The following is a 21,455-nucleotide window of genomic DNA, read 5'->3' as shown; positions in this document are numbered from 1 at the left end:
ATTCATTCTACTATGATGCCACAGAATGACCTTTCCATGATCTCTTTGAGCATACATATCTAAATCACAGAATATCAAAGGAAAGGTAATCCAGTCTCTTACTTGGCTATTCATATATATTGATGGCTGTGCTTTTAGCTGCTAGGTTGTATCTTTGTTTAGGTCCATTTTCTTTCAAGGATGGTCAATAGATTAAAAATTCATGCCTGAATCAATCTGTACAGATTATAAGGAAGCCCCTACGTCCTTTAAGCTAGTTAATATGCAGTGTTCTTGATCCTACAGCTCAGAAGGTGGAGCTCATTAAATTAACTTAATCTATTAATCCTCCCTTGATTTTATATAAAACTATAGTTTAAATGCAGCTGATTAAGAACCCAACATCTCTGGATATACTGCTCCAAAATTATTGCTGATAATTTGAGATGATAAATATCTCAAAAGAGAGCAAATCATTATTAAATAATCATATCCTTCTTTGCATACACTGATAAGAGAAACTGTATGTAAGTCATTGCCCAGACACAGTCCTTCTGATATTATATCAAGGCCTTTTGAAAAGGGGAAAGTTTAAACACATCAGTTTTAAAGACATTTTCATTTTGAAAAATAGATTAAGAAACAGTTTCATTTAAACTTAAGAAAAATTAAGATAATATTTTCCACCTACATAAGCCTTTGCTGGTCCAAGTGCTTGCACGCTCAGAAAGTTTTGGAAAACAGTTCTTGACAAAATCTTCAAATGTTACTGTTGCCAGAGCATTTATACTTGCAGCCACAGTGCTATAAAAGTAAGCATGTACAATGTCAGAACTACAAATTAGTCCTTAAAATGTGACTGGCCCTGGGACAAATAATACTAAATTATTTCCATCCATCTACCAAATAGCTTGTTACGGGATAGTACTGCAAAAGAAGTAAAAAGTGAAAGGTGAAATAAATGAAGCCAATCAAATAAGAGAAAGAGAGGTTTGAACTATATTACTAATACTACCACCATCACTCCTCATGCTAAAATAGCTAAAGCTTCTGTTCCACAAATAATAATTATTAGTTGAATGTTCTAACAGACAAGATGTCTTTACATAATATGTTAAACCTGGATTAAAGCATAATTGCTTGTTCTTATAACATGCTATGCCTAAACAAAAATTGGTCATGTGGTTGCTTGGTTCATAACCTACTAAAACAGTGGGATTCCTACAACATCCATTCCATTTTAGCTTAGATTAGGATGTTGTTGTGTGAATTTAGACTTTGCCCAATAGAGCCAGATTCGAAATTGTGAAACTGGGAAAAAATAAATTTTATTTGAGGGCAAGAATTTATCTAGCTGCATTTACTGAACAGAGATTACTTATTGGCTTCAGACATTATATAACACTATGGTTTACTTTAATCCTAACTTCTTTATATAACTCCCTAAATTAAAATTAAATAAGCATCATTGATTAATACAGTGAAAGTATGCCTACCATCCCTGTCTTAATGTTCCCTTTTACTCAGGGGTGTGATTCTACTGTGTCGTACCTATTCGCTAGAACCGGTTGTTAACATTCTAAGCCATTTGGAGAACTGGTTGTTAGAAGAAATTACTGGCCTAATCCTGTAAGGAAGGCAGGAAGGAAACATTCTGGTGTTGCTTACAGAAACTGCCTCTCTGTTAACCCTTATTACATTCTTGGCAGAACTAGACTTCCTATCTCAGGAACCTCTCTGAAGTTCTTTTTTCCCTCCTTTGCTGGTACTTTGCTTGTGTGGAGTGACCAAAGTTACAATGGCACTGAAAAAAGTGACTTATGACTATTTTTCACACTTATGACTGTTGCAGCATCTCCACAGTCATGAGAGGCCAGGTGAGGAGATGCGTTTCTTGATGTGAGTGATATTGAGTTGGCCATGCCCACCAACTAAGTCACGCCCACAGAACTGGTTGTTAAAAAAATTGAATCCCACCCCTGCTTTTACTCATATCTATTTCATGTAGTAATAATCATGTTTATATTTATATATATTATCAAATGCATGTTTAACAAAATAAATGAATGAATGAATGAATAAATGAATATACTTAAACTATGTGAATACTTATGTTGCAGCTTTATCTAATTTTTGAGGCAAGGTTTACTAGTATCATCATAACTAAGGTTTATGATATTTTAACTTTCTTTTATTTTTCATGAATTTTGTATTAGTTTATAAAAATATAAAATACAAAGAAAAAAAATGAAAATAATGGGAAAGTAAATGAGGAAAGGAAGAAGAGGAAAAAGTGTAAGGTAAAGGGGGGAAAAACTAAAAGAATTGACTTCTAACTCTTTTTAGTGAAATAGAAATAAAGTTATAACATATAGCCTCAACTTTTACTTTTACATAATAATATATATTAGGTAACAACAAACCTATCTAATCAGCAAAATCCAAAGTCAACTTTTTTTTTCCATCTCAAGCACAAAGTCCAGAAGTAATTTTCAAGCAGAAACAAAGTTAGCTGTATTCTTTTCTTTAATTAAAGCAGTCGGTTTAGCCATCTCTGCTGACTCCATCAGCTTTTGCAGCCAGTCAGCCTTTATGGGGAATTAAAGTATCTGCCCATTTTTGTGCATACAGCATTCTTGTTGCTGGATATTTTTACTATTTCTGCATCTCACATTGCTTTTCCATGGCTCTCCTTTCCTCCTTCAGGGAGGAGCTAGCATGTATTACTTCTGTTGCAGTAAAAATGGAAATATTTTACATTGACACAGATATCCCTTTTTATAAACAGAAGTTCTGCTTCCATTACTTGAAAGATTAAACTCTTGATACAATAACTGATTAGATGATCATGCAGTGACATAAATGCTACAGCGTCGAAAAGAGCTTTCATACATGAACATGTTGTGAAGGGGGTTATTTGTTTCTTTGTTAATGTTCTTGTTTGCTTGTTTTGTGCCTTTGAATCAATCTTGATTCCTGGCAACTTCTTGGCAACATTGTTTCTTTCCTAGCGCTGAGAGTGATTGGCCCAGGTCACCCAGCTGGCTTTGTGCCTAAGAGAAGACTAGAACTCAGGGTCTCACCAAGCTGGCTCTCCTGAATAAAGTTTATTAAGCTTTCAATAGTTTTATGAAGGATATTTAAATAGTTATCTTCAAGGAAAGATGGAAACATTAGGAAAGTCAACATATTGTTACATTTTATCTATTTCAATTTTCCTTCCAGCCTTTTCCAAAAATCTTACTTTTTTTTGCCTCCCTCCCAATCCTACAAATGAAGCATCGTCCAAGAAAAAAGGAATCCATGGAATAACTCATTTTCTTATTACAAAAAGCACATTATCCTATTCCTAAGAATTAGCAGCCTTTGCTTCAAATCTGTACTCATCCTGGCCTTCTGATTTTCTGATTTCTTAAAGAATAATTAATGTTTTAATAATTAATGCTTAATGCTTTAATGTATGGAACATATCTAATGTATGTGTCATACATTATCTAATGCAGGAGTCACGAACTTTTTGGATCTCAGGGAGCACCAATTTCATAATTTTAAATCCTGGGACCTCTAATATGGCTTGCTGACATTGGTGGGAGAGAGAGAGAAAAAAAAAATCTGATTTAACCTCTCTCTTTCTCTTCCTCCCTCCCTTCCTCCCTCCCTCTCTCTTTCTTGCTTTCTCTGTCTCTTACTCTGTCTCTTTCTCTGTATTTCTCTCTCTCTCTCTCTCACTCACTCACTCTCTCTCTCTCTCTCTCACACACACACACACACATACACACACACACTCAGAGAGAAAGAGAGAGAGAGAGAGAGAGAGAGAGACGGGTGGGATTCAAATGTCTTAACTGGTTCTGTAGGTGTGGCCTAATTTGTGGGTGTGGCTTGGTGGTCATGTGACTGGCTGGGCATGGCTTGTATGTAAATATTATTAATATTTATGTAAACATTGATTTTTTTTTATTTAAAAAAGAGCAACTTTTACCCAAAATCAGCCAAAGCAGGCAGGCAGATTAAGTTGGTCACAGAATCACAGATTAACTTGATCTATGATTCTGCAATTGGCTACCTGAGCCTGTCTCATAAAATTTGCTTGCAAGCAAACTCACAAAATTAACTCACAACACACTATGTATGTAAATATTGAATTTTTTTATTTAAAAAAAAAACAACTTTACCCAAAATCAGGCAAAGCAGGCAGGAAGATTGAGCTGCTCATAAAATTACAGATTTACTTAGAGATCTATCTATCTGCAATCGGCTACCTGTACTGAATAATAGAAGATTCAGTCCTAAGGAAGGTTTAGCTCTGCAGAGCCAAAGACCTAAAGATTAACTAGAAAGCAAGAAATGCAACAATTTCCTGCTTTTTAGCTAATCTAAATCTCTTGGCACAGCAGAACAGCTGATGGTCGGGGGGGGGGGAAGGAAAAATAGCAACTTAGCAGCCAGGTAAGGAGTGAGTGCGTGGCAGGCCATGTGGGCGGCACAACCTTGTGTTCCTGCGTAGCCTGAATTAATTGCTTTGGGGGTGCTCTGGAGGTGACATTTCTCTGCAGACCACCAAAATTTTCTCTCGGACCACCAGTGGGCTGCAGCCTACCTGTTGGCAACCAGTGATCTAATGTACATACCACACACACACATAATCTATTGGTAGATAGATGATACCATGCTTTTAAAATAAATTTAGAAAGAAAAGATAATCTGTTTGTCAAGTTCCCTGCAGGCTTTGCAGTGAGAAAGACAAAAAGTGGACAGCATTTTAGGAAGAGGAAAGGAGGGACACAAGGCAGCCTTTTCAAGAACTTCATTCCCTTCAGCTTGGTTTGACACACCTCCATTAAATCCAGCATAGGACAGACCTTAGTGTTCCACTGAATGCACACGCAACAAATAGGCCTGGAAGTCCAGGAACTGATGAAAATATTATCATCACAAAATATGGCATTAGCTGAGGGGGAAAAAAGGAGAGAAGGAAGATGAGGAATACTTTTGCTATACAACCTTAACGCACATATAGACTGAGCTCATGAACTTCACAAATCTCAAAGAGCATCATCATGTGCACAGAGGAAGACACATCTGTCTTGATTTCTGCCAACTTCTTGACAGTTTTTTTTTGAAATGGTTGCCATTGTTTCCTCCCTAGGACTGAGAGTGACTAACCTAAGGTTACCCAACTGGCTTTGTGCCTAAGGGAAGACTAGAACTCATGGTCTCACCAAGTTGGCTCTCCTGAAGGTGTGAATAAAGTTTACTGAGATCTCTGGATTTACTTCACTTGATTCTCCAGTGAAGTAAATGAAGCTAAGAGGCAGAGGGCTTTTGTTCTTCTAATATGGTCAGTGTAGGGTCTAGACTTCAAGAGTGGATGGACACACTAGACAGCCTGTATAGTGGCTGATTCATCAAGAAGAAATATAATCTATAAACTGATGATTCCTACCACCAATTCTATCTTAGGTATCCAATGCAAGATCAAAGTGATGGGAATATAAAAGTGGGGAGATGAATACCTAAATGCTGAAAATTCAATCTTCACCACTTCCTGGCAATGGAGATCCCATTTTGAGAAAATTGCTACCAGGTATAGATAAATTCTCTATACATAGACGGTCTTCCTTCTCTTTATTTCCCCCACCATCCTTTGCAGTAGATTCAGAAACAAAAATGCTAGGACCATGATGGTAAACCAATGGCATACCTGCTGGAAGGGACATGCAGAGCCATTTCTGCTGGCACATGAGAGGTTGCCCAGAAGAGCCCTACTGTGCATGCGCACGTGCCCCCCCGCAGCCAGCTGATTGTCGGGTATCTGTCATGCATTCGTGGGGGAAGATGCATGTGTGGGACACATGCGCACATGTGCAAAGGGTGGGGGTATGTGGGGGGGGGGTAACATGCACATGCACAGAGGAATATGGTGTGTGAACAAGGGGTCATGAGTGCATGCGCAGGGAGGCTGGGGGTGCATGCATTTTCAGCATACAGCATGGAAAAGGTTAGTCATCACTGTGCTAGGACATCAACCAGAAGAGGTGCAACCAAGATTTGGGGGTCATCATACCCTCCCTAATTTTTGATTTTTTTTTTTAAATTATACTTGAATAAAACTTTTTAAAAAGAAGATAAGATAACCTTTATTGTCATTTTTTTTAATGGGCATGAAAATGAAATACTGTTGCCTGCTCTCAAAAGTGTACAGATACATAACACACATATAGATTTGCTATACATATACATATACATATACATATACATATACATATACATATACATATACATATACATATACATATACATATACATATACATAGTGTATGGTATTCAGCTTTGTTCGGGTATTTTCCCACGTGAACTCTGAGAAGCACAAAGCCGAAGACACAAGCCTGAAGATGACGAATGAGATTTCGTTGAAACATTGCCAAGATACTTCCAATTTTACGTGGGAGAAAACCCGAATAACCAAAGATCCACATACAAATACCCACGAAAACCTCAGAAAACATATATATATACCTTCACCCCAACAACTAAATACATATAAATAGTAATTACTGTCCATCAACACTGTCCAGCAAGAAATAAGATCATCTTAGTAGGGTATCAAGCCACTAAGAATATGATTGCACATTGCACATTCAGTTGTCCTACTGTACTAAGCTAAATGGACTAATAATCTAATTCATATTCTTTTAAGCTCTTCTGATGTTAGACCAGAGGTTTTAGACTCTGCCCACAGCCTGGAGTTTGACCATAATGGGGCTTAAGATTGACTTTGCCTTCCATCCTTCCAAGTTCAGTAAAATGAGGGCTCAGATTGTTGGGGCAATATGCTGACATTGTAAACTGCACAGAAAGTGATGTAAAGTACCATGGGTCAGTATATAAATCTAAGAACAATTGCTATTTAGTAGCTATTAACATGCTTTGTTGCTGGTTCTACTTATTTATTAATCATATTTATATGACTGCCCATCTTACAAGAAATAACTATGCAGCCTATAAAAATATATGCACCAGTTATTTTGTTGTCATTGTTCCTCTCATTCCTGATAAGCACTTTTTTATTGCTATAGATGGAACTCAGATTGTTTGTAAATGTCCCCTTGTAGATTCCCTCCATTTGCACATCATTTAAAAAAATGTTACAGTGCAAGAAACACTCAAATAATCCTGTACCACTGAGTTCAGCACAGCTGCATTTAGAAAAGAATTCAGATCATAGAACAATTTTCTGTTTACAATTTTAAATATTTTATCTACCTGATCCGGTTCTGAAATGAAGTCTGCAGTCCAAGGATCACAGCTCATAAAAAATGAATACATCACCAATCCACAGAGAACTGCACATACCAGAATGGCCCATAATCCCACCAAATTAAGGTAAAGTGCACTAAGGAGAAGAAAAAAGATGAGTTAGAAATCATTCAATAAAGAATAAAATCATGTCTTGGACACTGCTTTTTTATTTTTTAAAAAAGTGTCCTGAACATTCTTAATGCTATCTCAGAGTATGATAGTCACATTAGTTTTTCATAAGACGTTTCTTACCACAGTTAAAAGAAGCAAAGGTTTAAACCTTTCTTTGTGTGCCACAATAAAAGAAGTCTACAATCTGCCCTTTGGTTCATGTTCCCAGTAGTTTGAGATGTCTTCCTGCTCTTTTCATAATGTATTTACTTCCTGAAACTCTTTCAGTGCCCAAGAGGGCTCCTTTGAAGTGTACTATTAACTTTCCTTATCCCTGACATATAGGATTTGTGTGGAAAACAACTTGGAAAGCTATAATCCTTCACTCTGTTGTGAATTTAGGTGGAAGTAGAATTTAACATTTAATGTTTGAAATCCTATCTTTGTGGATAGATACTCTGTTAAGACTATTCATTTGTTTTCTAATATTAATAAATGACACCAGTCCCAAAGGATTCTGGGTAACACACAACAGCAATAAAAAGAGTAAATAAATAAATAAACAAACAAAAAATAATCACAAAAAGCAACAATCAACGCTGGTAAGAGAGTTAGTTTGGCCTAGTGCAGGGGTTTGCAACCTTAAACACTCAAGGAACCATTTGGACCCATTTCCCACAGAAAAGAAAACCCCAGGAGCCAATAATTTAACAACCAGTGTGACTGGGTGGGCATGGCCAACTTGATGTCACTCACTCCCACCCAGTCACCTCCTGCTCTGGAATATGGAGCGATTCTCTATCCCCCGCCATCATCCTTACATTCTCAGGTCAGGCAAGGAGTGACGGGAAAGGGAGGGGCAGGACCAGCCAGTGGTGGGATCAGCCGATAGGGAGCTACAGGAGAGGGCCGAAAGAGCCACATATGGCTCCAGAGCCTCAGGTTGCAGACCCTAGTCTAGTAGTTAAGGAACCATGGCAGAAAGCAGAAGAACATGAGTTCAAATTTCACCTTGGCCCTGAAGCCAGCTGGGTGACCTTGGGCCAGTCACTCTCTCTCAACTCGACCCACTTCACGGGGGTGTTATGAGGAAAATAGGAGGAGGAAAGTGTGATGAATATGAGTTATTTGTAAAAATAATAAAGGTGGGGTACAAATAAATAATAAAACCAAAATAATCACAAAAAAAGGAATTATAAGTCCCCAGTAAGCCCAACAAAGGCAACCACAGTTAAAATTGGATTGAAATAATAGTTAAGATTGTAAGGCAAAAGTCAGGAGAGGGAGCTTTCCATTTGCAGCACAGATCCCCACAAGAGCAGAGAACTTTCTACTGGCCCTCTCTCAATGGCCAGTTAATGTATCCCAAATAGAATGCATTAGGTAGTTAATTTTAAAAAGCTAAAATTAGAAATAATTATATTTTAATCTTGAATTACATTAACTTTGATAGCTACTTACAGTTTGGCATGCTTTTCTGTTTTACATGAAATGCATCTTTGTATTGTGGACTGGTTAACCCCATAAATCCCTAGCCAAGTAAATGTTCCTCCTACTGCGGTTGTCCAAAATGTATGTCTTCTCAGAGGGTCAAAATCAAAGCTACACAAATAAGACATAAAAACTATTAATTGACCATTGTTTAAGTAGCAGATTAGTTTAAAACCAAATGTACTTCTAACTGGAATTAAGAAACTTCAAGGCAAGAATTCAGTAAACAGATTTAAATAAATGCACAGATTTGGAAGGAATAGCAATAGCATTTAGACTTACATACTGCTCCATAGTGCTTTGCAGTATGGTTTACAATGAATGGTTTACAATGTCAGCATATTGCCCCCTACAATCTCATTTTACTTATCTCAGAAGGAAGGAAGGAAGGAAGGAAGGAAGGAAGGAAGGAAGGAAGGAAGGAAGGCTAAGTCAACCTCAAGACCTGTCAGAATTGAATTCCTGGCAGTGCTCAGAGTTAGCCATCAATACTGTGTTCTAATCACTGTGCTACCAGGGTGGAATTATCCAGAGGTGGGATTCTACCAGTTCGGCCTGGCTCTATAGAACTGGTAACTCCAAACAGCAGCTGACATTGAACTGATTTCCTGCAAGGGTCTTCTGTTTGGCCCACCTGCCCACCCAGGCTCTAGGCTGTGCTTTATTCTCTGCTTTTTCCACCTCAGCTGCTTTGCACAGTACAATTGAGTACCGTGCAACAGCAGGAGAAGGTGGATGCTTGTTGGAGTCAGTGATTAGTAAATACTGTGCAAAGTGCACACTCACTGAACCAATTGTTACGCTGGTAAGATCCCACCCCTGGAATTATCACCCACACATGAATTGGCTATTTGGTGCCTCTCGTAATTTGAAATCAATGTTAAAAATAAGCATTCAAGTTGCATAACTAAAGAGATGTATATTGAAATCAGGACTCCATCTTGAAAAAGGCAACATGTACAATTCTTACTTAATCTGATATAAACAAAAATCTAAGTACTAACCAGACCCAATTCTGTTTAGCATTCTCCACAAAGTTGGCCAGATGCTAAAATGCACCTTTGCACAAAGAAAAATGCTTTTGCAAAATGCTGATTTGTGCAAAATGCTGATGCACAAATAATGGATTTCACCAAGAAGAAAGTAAGAAGTTCAATGCTGGGACTGCCTAGGTGGCCATCTGGTCCAGACCCTCATTTTTAAGACCTGCCAATGGACCCATAGGGGAAATTAAAGCAGAACAGGAGAGCAAGAGAAGATGATACTTGATTGTTCTCTCATTTCTTAGCCCATTAGACAAAATTAATGGAATAGTTAATTGAAATCTGTATCTTCTTCCATTTCTGCCCTTTTTAGAGTTATGTTTTTTTATCTATAATCCTGGAAGAAGGTAATAGCAAACTGCTTACATATCTCTGTTGTGAACACTACATGAATGTATTCATGAAGACATCAGGATTCAAAGCCTACTTGAAAGACACTTTACTTTCTAAACGATTTTACTTCAACAGTTACATTTGTATGTATGTATGTATGTTTGCATGTATGTATGTATGTATGCATGTATGTATGTATGTATAAATCTTTATTATTTGGATGGCATTGCAGCATGACATTTTTTTCTCCAATCTGTTTTTCTGTTTCACTATTATTTTCCCCAAATTTCATCTTCCCCCCCTCCCCCCCCACAAAACCAATTCCTTCTGTGCTGCCATTTCATGTTGATATTAACCTGATTGTGTTTTTCTTCCCTTATCACTGTTCTTGTTCTTTGTTATTATTATAAAAGCAACTTTTATAGAAACAGCTTAGATTTGGTTTCAAATTAATATGTAAGTTAATTTTATTTTGAAAGAAATAAACACTTCTGAGTTATGCTACTTGCATCCCAGTATGAGCCAAAGAGGTTCATCCCTCCATCATGTGTACTAAGTTGACAGAATTTGGGGGAAAAGAAACCCTCTAATATTTTACCTTCTTCTTGACTTTACCATTCTTGGGAATTTTCTACCATTTTCAGGGTAGGTCGGACCAAAGGTTTAAATACACTCCCATACATAGATATTGCTACAAACTTAAAAACTATTATCTTTCATTACATTTTTGACATAACACCCCCCAAAACCGTAAACCTATCATTATAAACACCAAACCAGATCATGAGAAACGATTCTACTTACTCAAAGACATTGAGACGTGATCCATTCTGAGCATTTTCCCAAACATTTCTAAAACCCCCAGCCTTAAAAGTTCCTTGAACTAAAACTGTCAGGAACCCGATCAGCATAACAATCAGTTGAAAGGCATCTGTCCAGACAACAGCCTTCAACCCTCCCTAAATCAAAGAAAAAAAGAAAATATTATATTTATCTTGATTTTGAGTTGTACCAATTCAGTTTAAAGCTCTAGTTTCAACAAAGCTTTCTTATGCTGAATACTCCTTTATGCTCCTTTTTTTCGACTCACAACCAATTATTAGTGCATCATATACAAGATGTTTTCTCTGCAGTGATAATTCACAATAATCATATGCTTTAGGATAGACTGTGAGTGGCCCAAGAGTATGAGCCACTCCTAGTCTACCTATGAATTTCCACTCATTGGTAAGCTTTCCCTTCAATCCTATGTAGACTTTTTTGCCATTTACCTAAATACGTACGGGCTTAAAAATGAATAAATTACAGGATAGTTGATACATGCTTATTTTAAGTGTGAGCAAACACAGCTCCCAAATATTTATTAGGGGCCACTTATCTCCAATAGTTTCTGCCCATCTAGTATATTCCAGTAGAGTAGGTGTACTCCGGATCCCCTCTATGAAATGATGTCAGTTAAAAAAAAACAAAACCTGAAGAACTGTGACTTTCCTGTTGTAGCTCCAAACTTCTGGAAACAGCAACCACCCAGAGATGAAGACAGTGCCCTCTCTCTCTCTGTAGGTTATAGAAAATTCTTAAAATTTGCCTTTGTGACCTGACTAGGAGTTGATATAGTGCCTTTTGGGGTGGGGAAGGGGGTCTATTCCTCTGTTCTGTTTGCGTTATTTTGGGTGTCATTTGTGCATGGCTGCCTATGGAGTTTAGGCTTTATCTGTTTTTATGGATTTGGGTGGGGAGGTATCCGCTCTCTAGAATTCAGCAGAGGTAGAAAGTCCTAATAAATGTAACTGATAAATAAAATAGGATTTTAGATCATTTGGAGAAGTAGTGTGCATGGAGGCAACAGAAAATAAGATATGGTTGCAAGTTATACCCTACCCACTTTCAAACAATCATATATTTAAATGATTTGGAAATAATACTTATATTAAAGGCACATATCACCCATTTAACTGAACAAAAGTATAGTTTACATGAACATTTTGAAACAAATTATACTTTTAAAAATGTAACATGTTTGATTATTGTAGAAAAAAATACTGAAGTTTCCTAGTTCATCTTAACATTTGCGTTCAACTGTAAAAACCCCATTAGAACATAAATGAGTTATTTAACCATTCCTCTAAAAATATTTATAGCTAAACTATAGCAGAAACATACCAGTGTACAGTAGAAGGTGCAAACAATTCCTGTTGCAAATACTGAGCCCCAAAGATTAAATCCAGTGACTGAAAAGCCAAAGGGAGTGTAATTAGATATACTGCAGGTTAGTTAAAAAAATTAAATTAACCATAGTTGTTTATTTTTAAATATACCATAGTATGAGAGTTAGAACTGTTATTCAATCTGTTGCTGTCATTTTCTTTTATGTGCTGCAGAACTAAAGTTCATTTCCATCTTTTACAGTTTTTGTTTTCATTTGCACAGGTGGTAAATTCACATCATCAAATATCTATAATCTTATAGTTTCTCAAGGGAAAGCAGAAGAATGCCTATCATCCTACCAAAAAAACTATCATTTGCAGAAAACACCAGATCAATAAGTGAGAAACCTCAGCTTCATTCTGTTTCACATTATGTAAGACATTAAAGCACTGGGCTGGAAGGACAGAAAATGTCAAAGTACAGAAGAAAGTCTTAATCCATTATCTTAAACTGGGCCCTTTGCCCAGAATTTGAGAAAACTATTCAGAATCTATCTTCTCTAGTTACTTTTTAGGAAAAAAAAGAGGGGGTGATAACATATATCAGACTGAATAAAAGGAAAAATAGGGAGGGAGCTTTCAGATAGGTAGATAACAGAAAACAAATTTCCCTTTTCTCCTGTCCAAGTCAACAACAAAGCACTTACCTTGATTGAGAGCCAAAGCTGGAGCATAAACTACCACTCCTGTGTAAAAGATCTATGAAGAATAGAAAAACTATTAGTAAGTATTTCAAAGGGAATATTCATAGGAAGCAAAATCAAAAGAAGTAGCAGATTCAGCTGGGATCATATTCCAAGGTTTTGACTGGAAAGTGGCACTGGCATCCAAAGGCAGGCTCACACCCAAATGGAAAGATCTGTTTATGAATGATATTAATCTACACTATCTGCATCATTTTCCCCCAGTTTAACATGCCTTTAACATCTGTGTGACCATGTCCATCTTTTAGGTTGAAAATACTAACAGCAGTTCTAGCTACTACTAGCTGAAAAAATACCATGATTCTTGTCCTAAATAATATAGATTGACTTCAAAAAAAGAACTCAAAATGCAGGGGTGAGATTCTACCATTTCACACCTATTCACTAGAACCAGTTGTTAACATTCTAAGCAGTTTAGAGAACAGGTTGTTAGGAGAAATTACTGGCCTAATCCTGTAAGGAAGGCAGGAAGGAAACATTCTGGTGCTGCTTACAGAAACTGCCTCTCTGTTAACCCTTATTACATTATTGGTAGGACTAGACTTCCTGTCTCTGGAACTTCTCTGAAGTTTTTTTCCCTTCCTTTGCTGGTACTTTGCTTGTGTAGAGTGACCATTCAAAGTTACAATGGCACTGAAAAAGGTGACTTATGACCATTTTTCACATTTATGATTGTTGCAGCATCCCCACAATCATGAGAGGCTAGTCAAGGAGATGCATGCCTCGATGTGAGAGATACTGAGTTGGCTACGCCCACCAACTAAGCCACACCCATAGAACTGGTTGTTAAAAAATTGGAATCCCACCCCTGTCAAAATGGATAAAATTCGTAGAATATTCTTGAGCCACTTGTGGTCTATTTTAATCCATGTGATTGCTTTGAAAAGTCTGCAGAAAAGGACCTTATACATGAGGTCTGACCTCTAGAAATGCTGGACCTCAAGTTCTCCCAGTTCCCATCTCAACTTGGCCTTCCTATAATTTCCATAACTGATTATGTCAGAAATATTGGAATTTTCAAAGGTACATCAGAGGATAGAATTAAGATCACGTGAAGCATTAATACCACTTTATAATGCCTTGGTAAGGCCACACTTGGACTACTGCATCCAATTTTGGTCACCATGATGTAAAAAGGATGTTGAGACTGTAGAAAGATTACAGAGAAGAGCAACAAAGATGATTAGAGGACTGGAGGCTAAAACATATAAAGAATGGTTGCTGGAACTGGATATGTCTAATCTTATGAAAAGAAGGACTAGGGGTGACATGATAGTATTCTGATATCTGAGAGGCTGCCACAAAGAAGAGGGAGTCAAACTATTCTCCAAAGCACCTGAGGGTAGAACAAGAAGCAATGGGTGGAAATTAATCAAGGAGAGAAGTAACTTAGAACTCAGGAGAAATTACCTGACACTTAGGACAATTAATCAGTGGATCAATAAGTTGTAAATGCTCCAACACCAGAAGTTTTAAAGAAGAGATTAAATAACCATTTGTCTGAAGTGGTGCCTAAGCAGGGGGTTGGACTGGAAGACTCCAAGGTCCCTTCCAACTCTTTTACTCTAAATTCCAAATACATTATAATTAGTTAAATGCATTTAATTGATATGCTTGAATCTGTACTGTGGTTTATTCAGGAGATTACCCAACTGTATTAACAGATTTATTCTGCGGTAAGGCTGTAATGCTTAAAGTTGGAGGATTGAGAAACTCTTGGAACTTTTCTCAACATATTATGATGGTCTTATTTTAATTGGAGGTAATTTTGAATATATGTGTGAATGATCCCAATCTGAAGCAAATCCAAAGAATAAATCTATCAGCCCCTAACATCAATACCTGGAAAGTTACTAGGAAAGAGTAAAACAAAATCTGCAAACATCTAGGAACACAAAGTTATAACTAGAAGTCAGCATAAGTTTATTAAAAACAGATCATCATACCTAACCATTCTTATTTCATTCTTTAATAAAGTGACTAAATTGGAAGACCAGTGAAATGCTGTGGACATGGTATATTTAGAGTTCAGTAAGGCATTTGACAAAGTATACCACAACTTAGTTCTTAGTAAGATATAAAAAAAAGTGGCTGGCTAACAAACCATACTAAAAAAGTAGTTCTTAATGATACTACTTCTACATGGAAGGAAGCAGTGGGGTTTTCTAAGTTTCTATCTTAGGCTCTGTACTCTTCAATATCTTCATAAATGATTTAGATGAGGGAATAGAATGTATCAAATTTGCAGATGACATTAAGCTAGTAGGAGCAGCCAACACCCCAGAACATAAGCTCAGAACCCAAAAAGATCTTGACAGACTTGAACAATGCAGCAACAACAATCCAACAGTCAACAAAATGAAATTTAATGTGGAGAAAAGCAAAGTTTTACACTTTGGCACGAAAAAAACAAAGGTACAGGTACAAATTAGGCAAAACCTGGCTCAAAAACAGTTATTGTGAGAGGGATTTGGAGTCCTAGTGGACGATCTTTTTTTTGCAGTTCTACAGAATGTCCTAAAATTGCAAATTGAACCATTTCTAAAAGGTGCCAATCTACCGCTGATGCTTTTCTACATATGTGGAAATAATTTAGAGAGTAGAATTCTTTTGGGAACAAACATTCCCCTAAGTAAGTAAATGTATGAAGTTGCCATCAAGAAAAGCCAATTAACTTTATACTGCTTACAAAGCAATCTCAAATAACAACAGAGCTCTCATCTTTCCATTGGCTATTTGTGACCCATGCTACACTGTTTCCTGAAAATGATTCTTGGTAAACAGTTGCCTAAGATGTTGGAGGAAGGATTTTCTCTTTATCATCTGCAAGGTACAAATAAAGATGTTCCTAACTGCTCTGAAGCAAATTGCACTTAAAGAAATATTTACTGGTGGTGTTCCCTAAGAAAGTAGAATGACATATTATCAGAAATATGAAAACAAACATCCACATTTGGAATAAACTTCTATGGGTGGTTTCACAAGTTGTGTGAATGCATCAATTAAAATTAGTAGGGATTCTCTCAGAAATGGCCAATCAAATTGCACTCCATCCCTGAGACATGGGAGTTTGTGGTACAAACTAGCTCAAGATAAACAATTCATGACTACTAAATCCCTATCATGGATCTGATCTATAAACTACTATGTAGTGTATAGTGTACACTATTTTCTATACTCTAAAGTGCAACAAAAATGCTAGCTAAAATGTTGGCAATAGGGATTAATCTGGAAAAATATGTGTTCTTTTACAGTCCCACAATCTATGTTAAAATCCATTCTACACTTGATGCTGAAATTTCAAAAGGAAATCTCACTGTTGAATGCAGAACATCATGCAGATTATGAAGAGTTTAGATTCATTGTACATGTTAGTTAATTAAAAAAAAAAGGTAAAGGAATTCCTGCAGATTTTACTTGCCAACTATAGGGGGCAGTGCTCATTTCTGTTTCAAGGCCATTGAGCCAGTGCTGAAGACATTTCCAGGGTCATGTGGCCAGCATGACATCATGGAGCTCTATTACCTGTCTGCCAGAGTGGTACCTATTTATTTATTCACACTAGCATGCTTTCAAACTGCTAGATGGGCATTAACTGGGCAAGAATGGGAGCTTACCCCTTTGCATGGCACTCAGGTCTTAAACTCGGGCTGTCGTCTTTCCATCTGACAACCCCAGCATCTTTAATGCTGAGTCATCACACTGCCCTTATTAATTAAATGTTAGTTAATGGGATGATGAAAATCCAGAAAGATAATGCTATCTGTAAATGTAGAATTTGATGCTATGAGAAATCCAGATGATCTAGAGCGGAGGACTCATTCTCACGGCCCATGGGCCAATTGCGGCCAGCAGGAAAATATCCTGTGGCCCCCACCATGATATGAAAGTATAATATTAGTGTATAATATAAATATAAAGCATAATATAAAGTATAATATTATGCGGCCCAGCCTCACCCAGACTCTGCCTCCAGTGGCCCCCAGGTAAATTGTGTTTGAGACCCCTGATCTAGAGCCATGATGGCAAACCTATGGCATGCGTACTGGAAATGGCATGCAGAGTCACTTCTGCCGGCATGCGAGAGGTCACCTGGAAGCGCCCTACTGCGCATGCGTGCGTGCCACCTGCCGAACAGCTGATTGTTGAATATCTGGCATACATGTGCGGGGGGGGGGAGATGCACGCACATGTGCAGAGAGGCTTGGTGCATGGGGGGCCAGACATGCATGCACAGAGGGCATGGGGGGCACATGCATTGCCTTTTGGGTGCTAGCACACACACAATTTTCAGCATGGGAGCCCAAAAAGGTTAGCCATCACCGATCTAGAGTTTTCTATGTGCAGGATTCTATCACTCTTTAATTTTGGAAACACTACATAGACATCCTCTAATCACATTCACTGTACCGTAAAAGAAAATGAAGCTGATTTTGCACAAAAGGTCTGTCTATTCAATGGACTACTGCCAAAATATTTAGAACTCACTTTTGGCATGCAAATAAATGAAGAAAATGTCTTACCGTTTGCAAAATGTAAATCAGGGTTGCTGCCATGCGAACAGGCTTGTTAAATCTTAACTCCAGGTACTAGGGGAAAGGATGGTTATAATAAATAAAAATATCTGTTGCATTATCATCCCCCGTATTACCTTTTATTCAAGAAATAGTTCCAGTAATGACTGTGAAACTGATCTTCCCATAGACAATACCATCAATTTTATGTGTGTGTGTGTGTGTGTGTGTATGTGTATGTGTATGTATATGTACATATACATATACATATGGTATTCAGCTTTGTTCAGGTATTTTCCCACGTCAATATAGTTGTGCTTTTAAAGTTGTAGCAACATTTCGGAAGAATCTCATCTGCCATCATCAGGCTTCTGTAAAGTGTTCGTCTGTGAGTCAGACTTTCACAGCCATTTCTGTTTTAAATTTGGTGCTAGCCTACTGCTGTGCCAGAATGGTTTTTTCTTAATCCTGATTGGTTGGGAGTCTTCGTCTGTGTTTATTTGTCTTGGAGTTTGCTGTGTTCTGCTTGATCGGTGTTTCTAATATCTTCTGTCTGTTTTGTAGCTTTTTTTGTCTTGATATTAGAAACTCCAATCAAGCAGAACACAGCAAACTCCAAGACAAATAAACACCAACCAATCAGGATGAAGAAAAAACCATTCTGGCACAGCAATAGGCTAGTAGCAAATTTAAAACAGAAATGGCTGTGAAAGTCTGACTCACAGACAAACACTATACAGAAGCCTGATGATAGCAGATGAGATTCTGCCGAAACGTTGCTACAACTTTAAAAGCACAACTATAATGACGTGGGAAAGTACCTGAACAAAACTGAATACCATACATATAAATATCAGTGAAAACTTAAGTGTATATATATATATATATATATATATATATATATATATATATATATAACACACACACACACACATACATATATATACATACACACACACACATACATACATACATACATATATACGTAAATGTAGGTATATGCTTAATGTTTATTTATTTATTTATTTTGTCATGTTTATGTAGTGTGTATTGGAGGTGGTGACCATTTGAGAGCTGTATGCAACGAAATTTCATTTTAATGTATGCCGATTAGTGTACATTTAAAGTGACAATAAAGTTATTCTAAGTCTAAATAGAAGTTCAATTGATATACGTAGTCCTTGATTGAGTGAGTCAGTTGTTAAATGAATTTTGCCCCACTTTATAACCTTTCCTGCCACGGTTGTTAAGTAAATCACTGCAGTTGTTAAGTTATTAACACTTAAGTGTTAAGTGAATCTGGTTCCCCATGGACTTTGCTTGTCAGAAGGTCACAAAAAGTGATCACATGACCCCAGGACACTGCAACAGTCATAAATATGAGTCAGTTGCCAAGCATCTGAATTTTGATCAAGTGGCCATGGGGATGTTGCAGTGGTCATAAGTATGAAAAATGGCCATAAGTCACTTTTTCAAATGCCATTGTAACTTCAAACAGTCACTAAATGAACTGTTGTAAGTCGAGGACTACCTGTAACTTGTCCTACATTCTGGAATGAAGACATAGGATTGATAGGGCTCATAACTGTATTTTACTTGCAGCAATGGTCAGCAACATTGCACACATAGGTTCAAGAGTGAGCTCATGGAAACTCTCCACAAATGTCAAGCATTTATAGGATAACTACATTTCAAAAACTTGGAGTATATTTTCTCATAGTGAAATATTTCAGATCTTTTGGCAAGTGGGACACTATAATTTTACATCGATATATGAAGGTTGAGTGGTTCCATTTAAGGGATAATTGGATTTTTAATGGCTTCTAATGGGAGGTTAATTAAGTAATCCTTTATTAAGTATTCCCCTATTAAATCATGAATCAAACAATTACATTGTGAATGTAACATTAGGAGAAAATCCATTGTCCCAGAACCAGCCTCTCATGTTATTTTAGATGGGATACTATGATATATAAATTACTATTTGCTACAGTTCCTTGAATTTAGTTCACATACATATTCTGGACAAGTTTAATTTGTTTCTCTATTTTATTATTCTGACTTTTTATTATGCAAATCATTCAGAGTTAGTTGGAGTCAGACATTTTTTGAATCTATGTAATGAATAAAATACGCAGAATGTCAGGGGAAATGAGAGAAGAAAAAAAATGGATTTTTTAACATTGATTTTGATCGGTATTTTGTAAAAGATTCTAAATATGTCTGTCTAATATCCCTAGACTCACTGTCTCTCTCCTTCTCTCTCCCCCACCCTCTCTCTCTCTAAGATGAGATGAGTGATTGTGTGAAATGGAATCTTTATTTTTGATATTTCAATATGGGAGGAGCAGGTTTTTGTCAACATATCATTAGGCCTCTTCTTTTCTATTTCAAAAAATTAATTATTTTCTGTTATTGAAGATATTTGACAATGTTCTAATAGTTAAATGAGAATCATTCTCTATCTTCGTAATCTACAGATAATTGTTGGTAATAATACATTTGTAAAAGTTGATCACAGTGGTCCCTTTCAGTTAAACAGTCTGTCCTTTAGAAACAAAAATATACCTGCTATTATTTAACATATATACAGATTTATTGTCTTTGCAGATTTTAACACATTTTCTTTCTCTGTCTCAATGTAGGTTCCTCTGCATCTTGCTGCTTTTACAAATATCGTGATATATATTTAGATATATTGTTTGCAGAAGAGATGATGTCACGTCAGGCATCTCTTGTCTCCACAAAGAAATATCAACAAAGATGCTCCCAAGATGTCTTAGATGAACAAATGGAATCTGGTCCAAGATCTGGAGCAAGAATCACTTTCTAGAAAAGGGAACTTACCTCATAAGTGCTTGTGATCCCAGATCTGTAGAAAACAGGTAGAAAAAGTTCTGAAGTAGAAATGATGACAAATGTATATGCTATGGCAAACAAAAAGAAAGATGATCCATGGCGGTAGACCTCAGCTGGGGTTCCCAGCACAGTGACGGCTGACATGAAACTAGCAGTGAGGGACAGAGCCACTGGTCCACAGGTCATCTGCCTGCCACCAACTAAAAAGTCCCCAGAGCTTGCTTTTTTCCGCTCCTTAATTGCAAAAAAGACCCCAATGCCAGAAGAGACCAGAAAAAGGGCGGCAAAGACCAAATAATCCCAAATTACAAAATTTTCCACAACTGGAGGGATGAACTTGCCCATGGTGCTAATTAGCTGGCTTCTTATCAGTTTGAGCAATTCTTGGTTGATTGTTAAAGACCTTCCAAAGGGAGAACAAATCTATAGTGCCATTAGGTAGCAATTTGATTTTCCAAAAGACAAATATAATCCTGGATCTAACTGATATTAACTTCAGACTTTACTCCAAGGTCATGTTGCAGAGATGGTTAAAAAAAACAATTGTGGGTAGGTTTTCATATGATTTCTTCCTTGTCAAAGAAATAGTCAAGCCTTCTGCTAATAAAGATTGAAAAAGGGAAAGATCCAAGAGTTCACACCCTTTTTATCTTAGAAACTTTATTAAAGTTAAACATTAGTTTAGCACATTGACTAACTGCATTTGGATTGGTCAGCATGTTATACAATGAAAATTTAAGAAAAAAAACATGCTAGATCTGACCAAAGGCATAGGATGTCTAGTATTATATTTCTGCAGCACTTTGCCAAATATCTATGACAAATATACCGGCCAGGGATGTATAGAATCAGCCTCCTCCTATAGATGCTCCTCCAGAATTATGATGCAAAGCCTCTGATATTGAAACTCGT

General features: G+C 37.0%; 1 protein-coding gene across 1 annotated transcript in view; it reads right to left on the bottom strand.

Moving 5' to 3' along the window:
- The window catches only part of SLC5A12 (solute carrier family 5 member 12), a 29,424-nt gene extending 8,257 nt beyond the window's left edge, over window positions 1–21,167 (bottom strand). The window contains exons 1-9 of the mRNA XM_026704487.2: window positions 20,532–21,167; window positions 17,694–17,759; window positions 13,114–13,165; window positions 12,423–12,490; window positions 11,064–11,218; window positions 8,854–8,994; window positions 7,246–7,375; window positions 4,842–4,930; window positions 671–783 (exon numbers count right to left, since the gene is read on the bottom strand). Of these exons, the coding sequence (XP_026560272.1) occupies window positions 671–783; window positions 4,842–4,930; window positions 7,246–7,375; window positions 8,854–8,994; window positions 11,064–11,218; window positions 12,423–12,490; window positions 13,114–13,165; window positions 17,694–17,759; window positions 20,532–20,888 (1,171 nt within the window). The 5' untranslated portion in view covers window positions 20,889–21,167. The remainder of the gene's footprint in view (window positions 1–670; window positions 784–4,841; window positions 4,931–7,245; window positions 7,376–8,853; window positions 8,995–11,063; window positions 11,219–12,422; window positions 12,491–13,113; window positions 13,166–17,693; window positions 17,760–20,531) is intronic.
- Between the last annotated feature and the right edge of the window lie 288 nt (window positions 21,168–21,455).

The sequence above is a fragment of the Pseudonaja textilis genome, chromosome 1, assembly GCF_049901715.1.
Source record: "Pseudonaja textilis isolate UNSWEBS1 chromosome 1, rPseTex1.2, whole genome shotgun sequence".
Lineage (NCBI taxonomy): Eukaryota > Metazoa > Chordata > Lepidosauria > Squamata > Elapidae > Pseudonaja > Pseudonaja textilis.
Note: the sequence above shows the minus strand (reverse complement) of the source record. Positions and strands in the feature narration are given on the sequence as shown.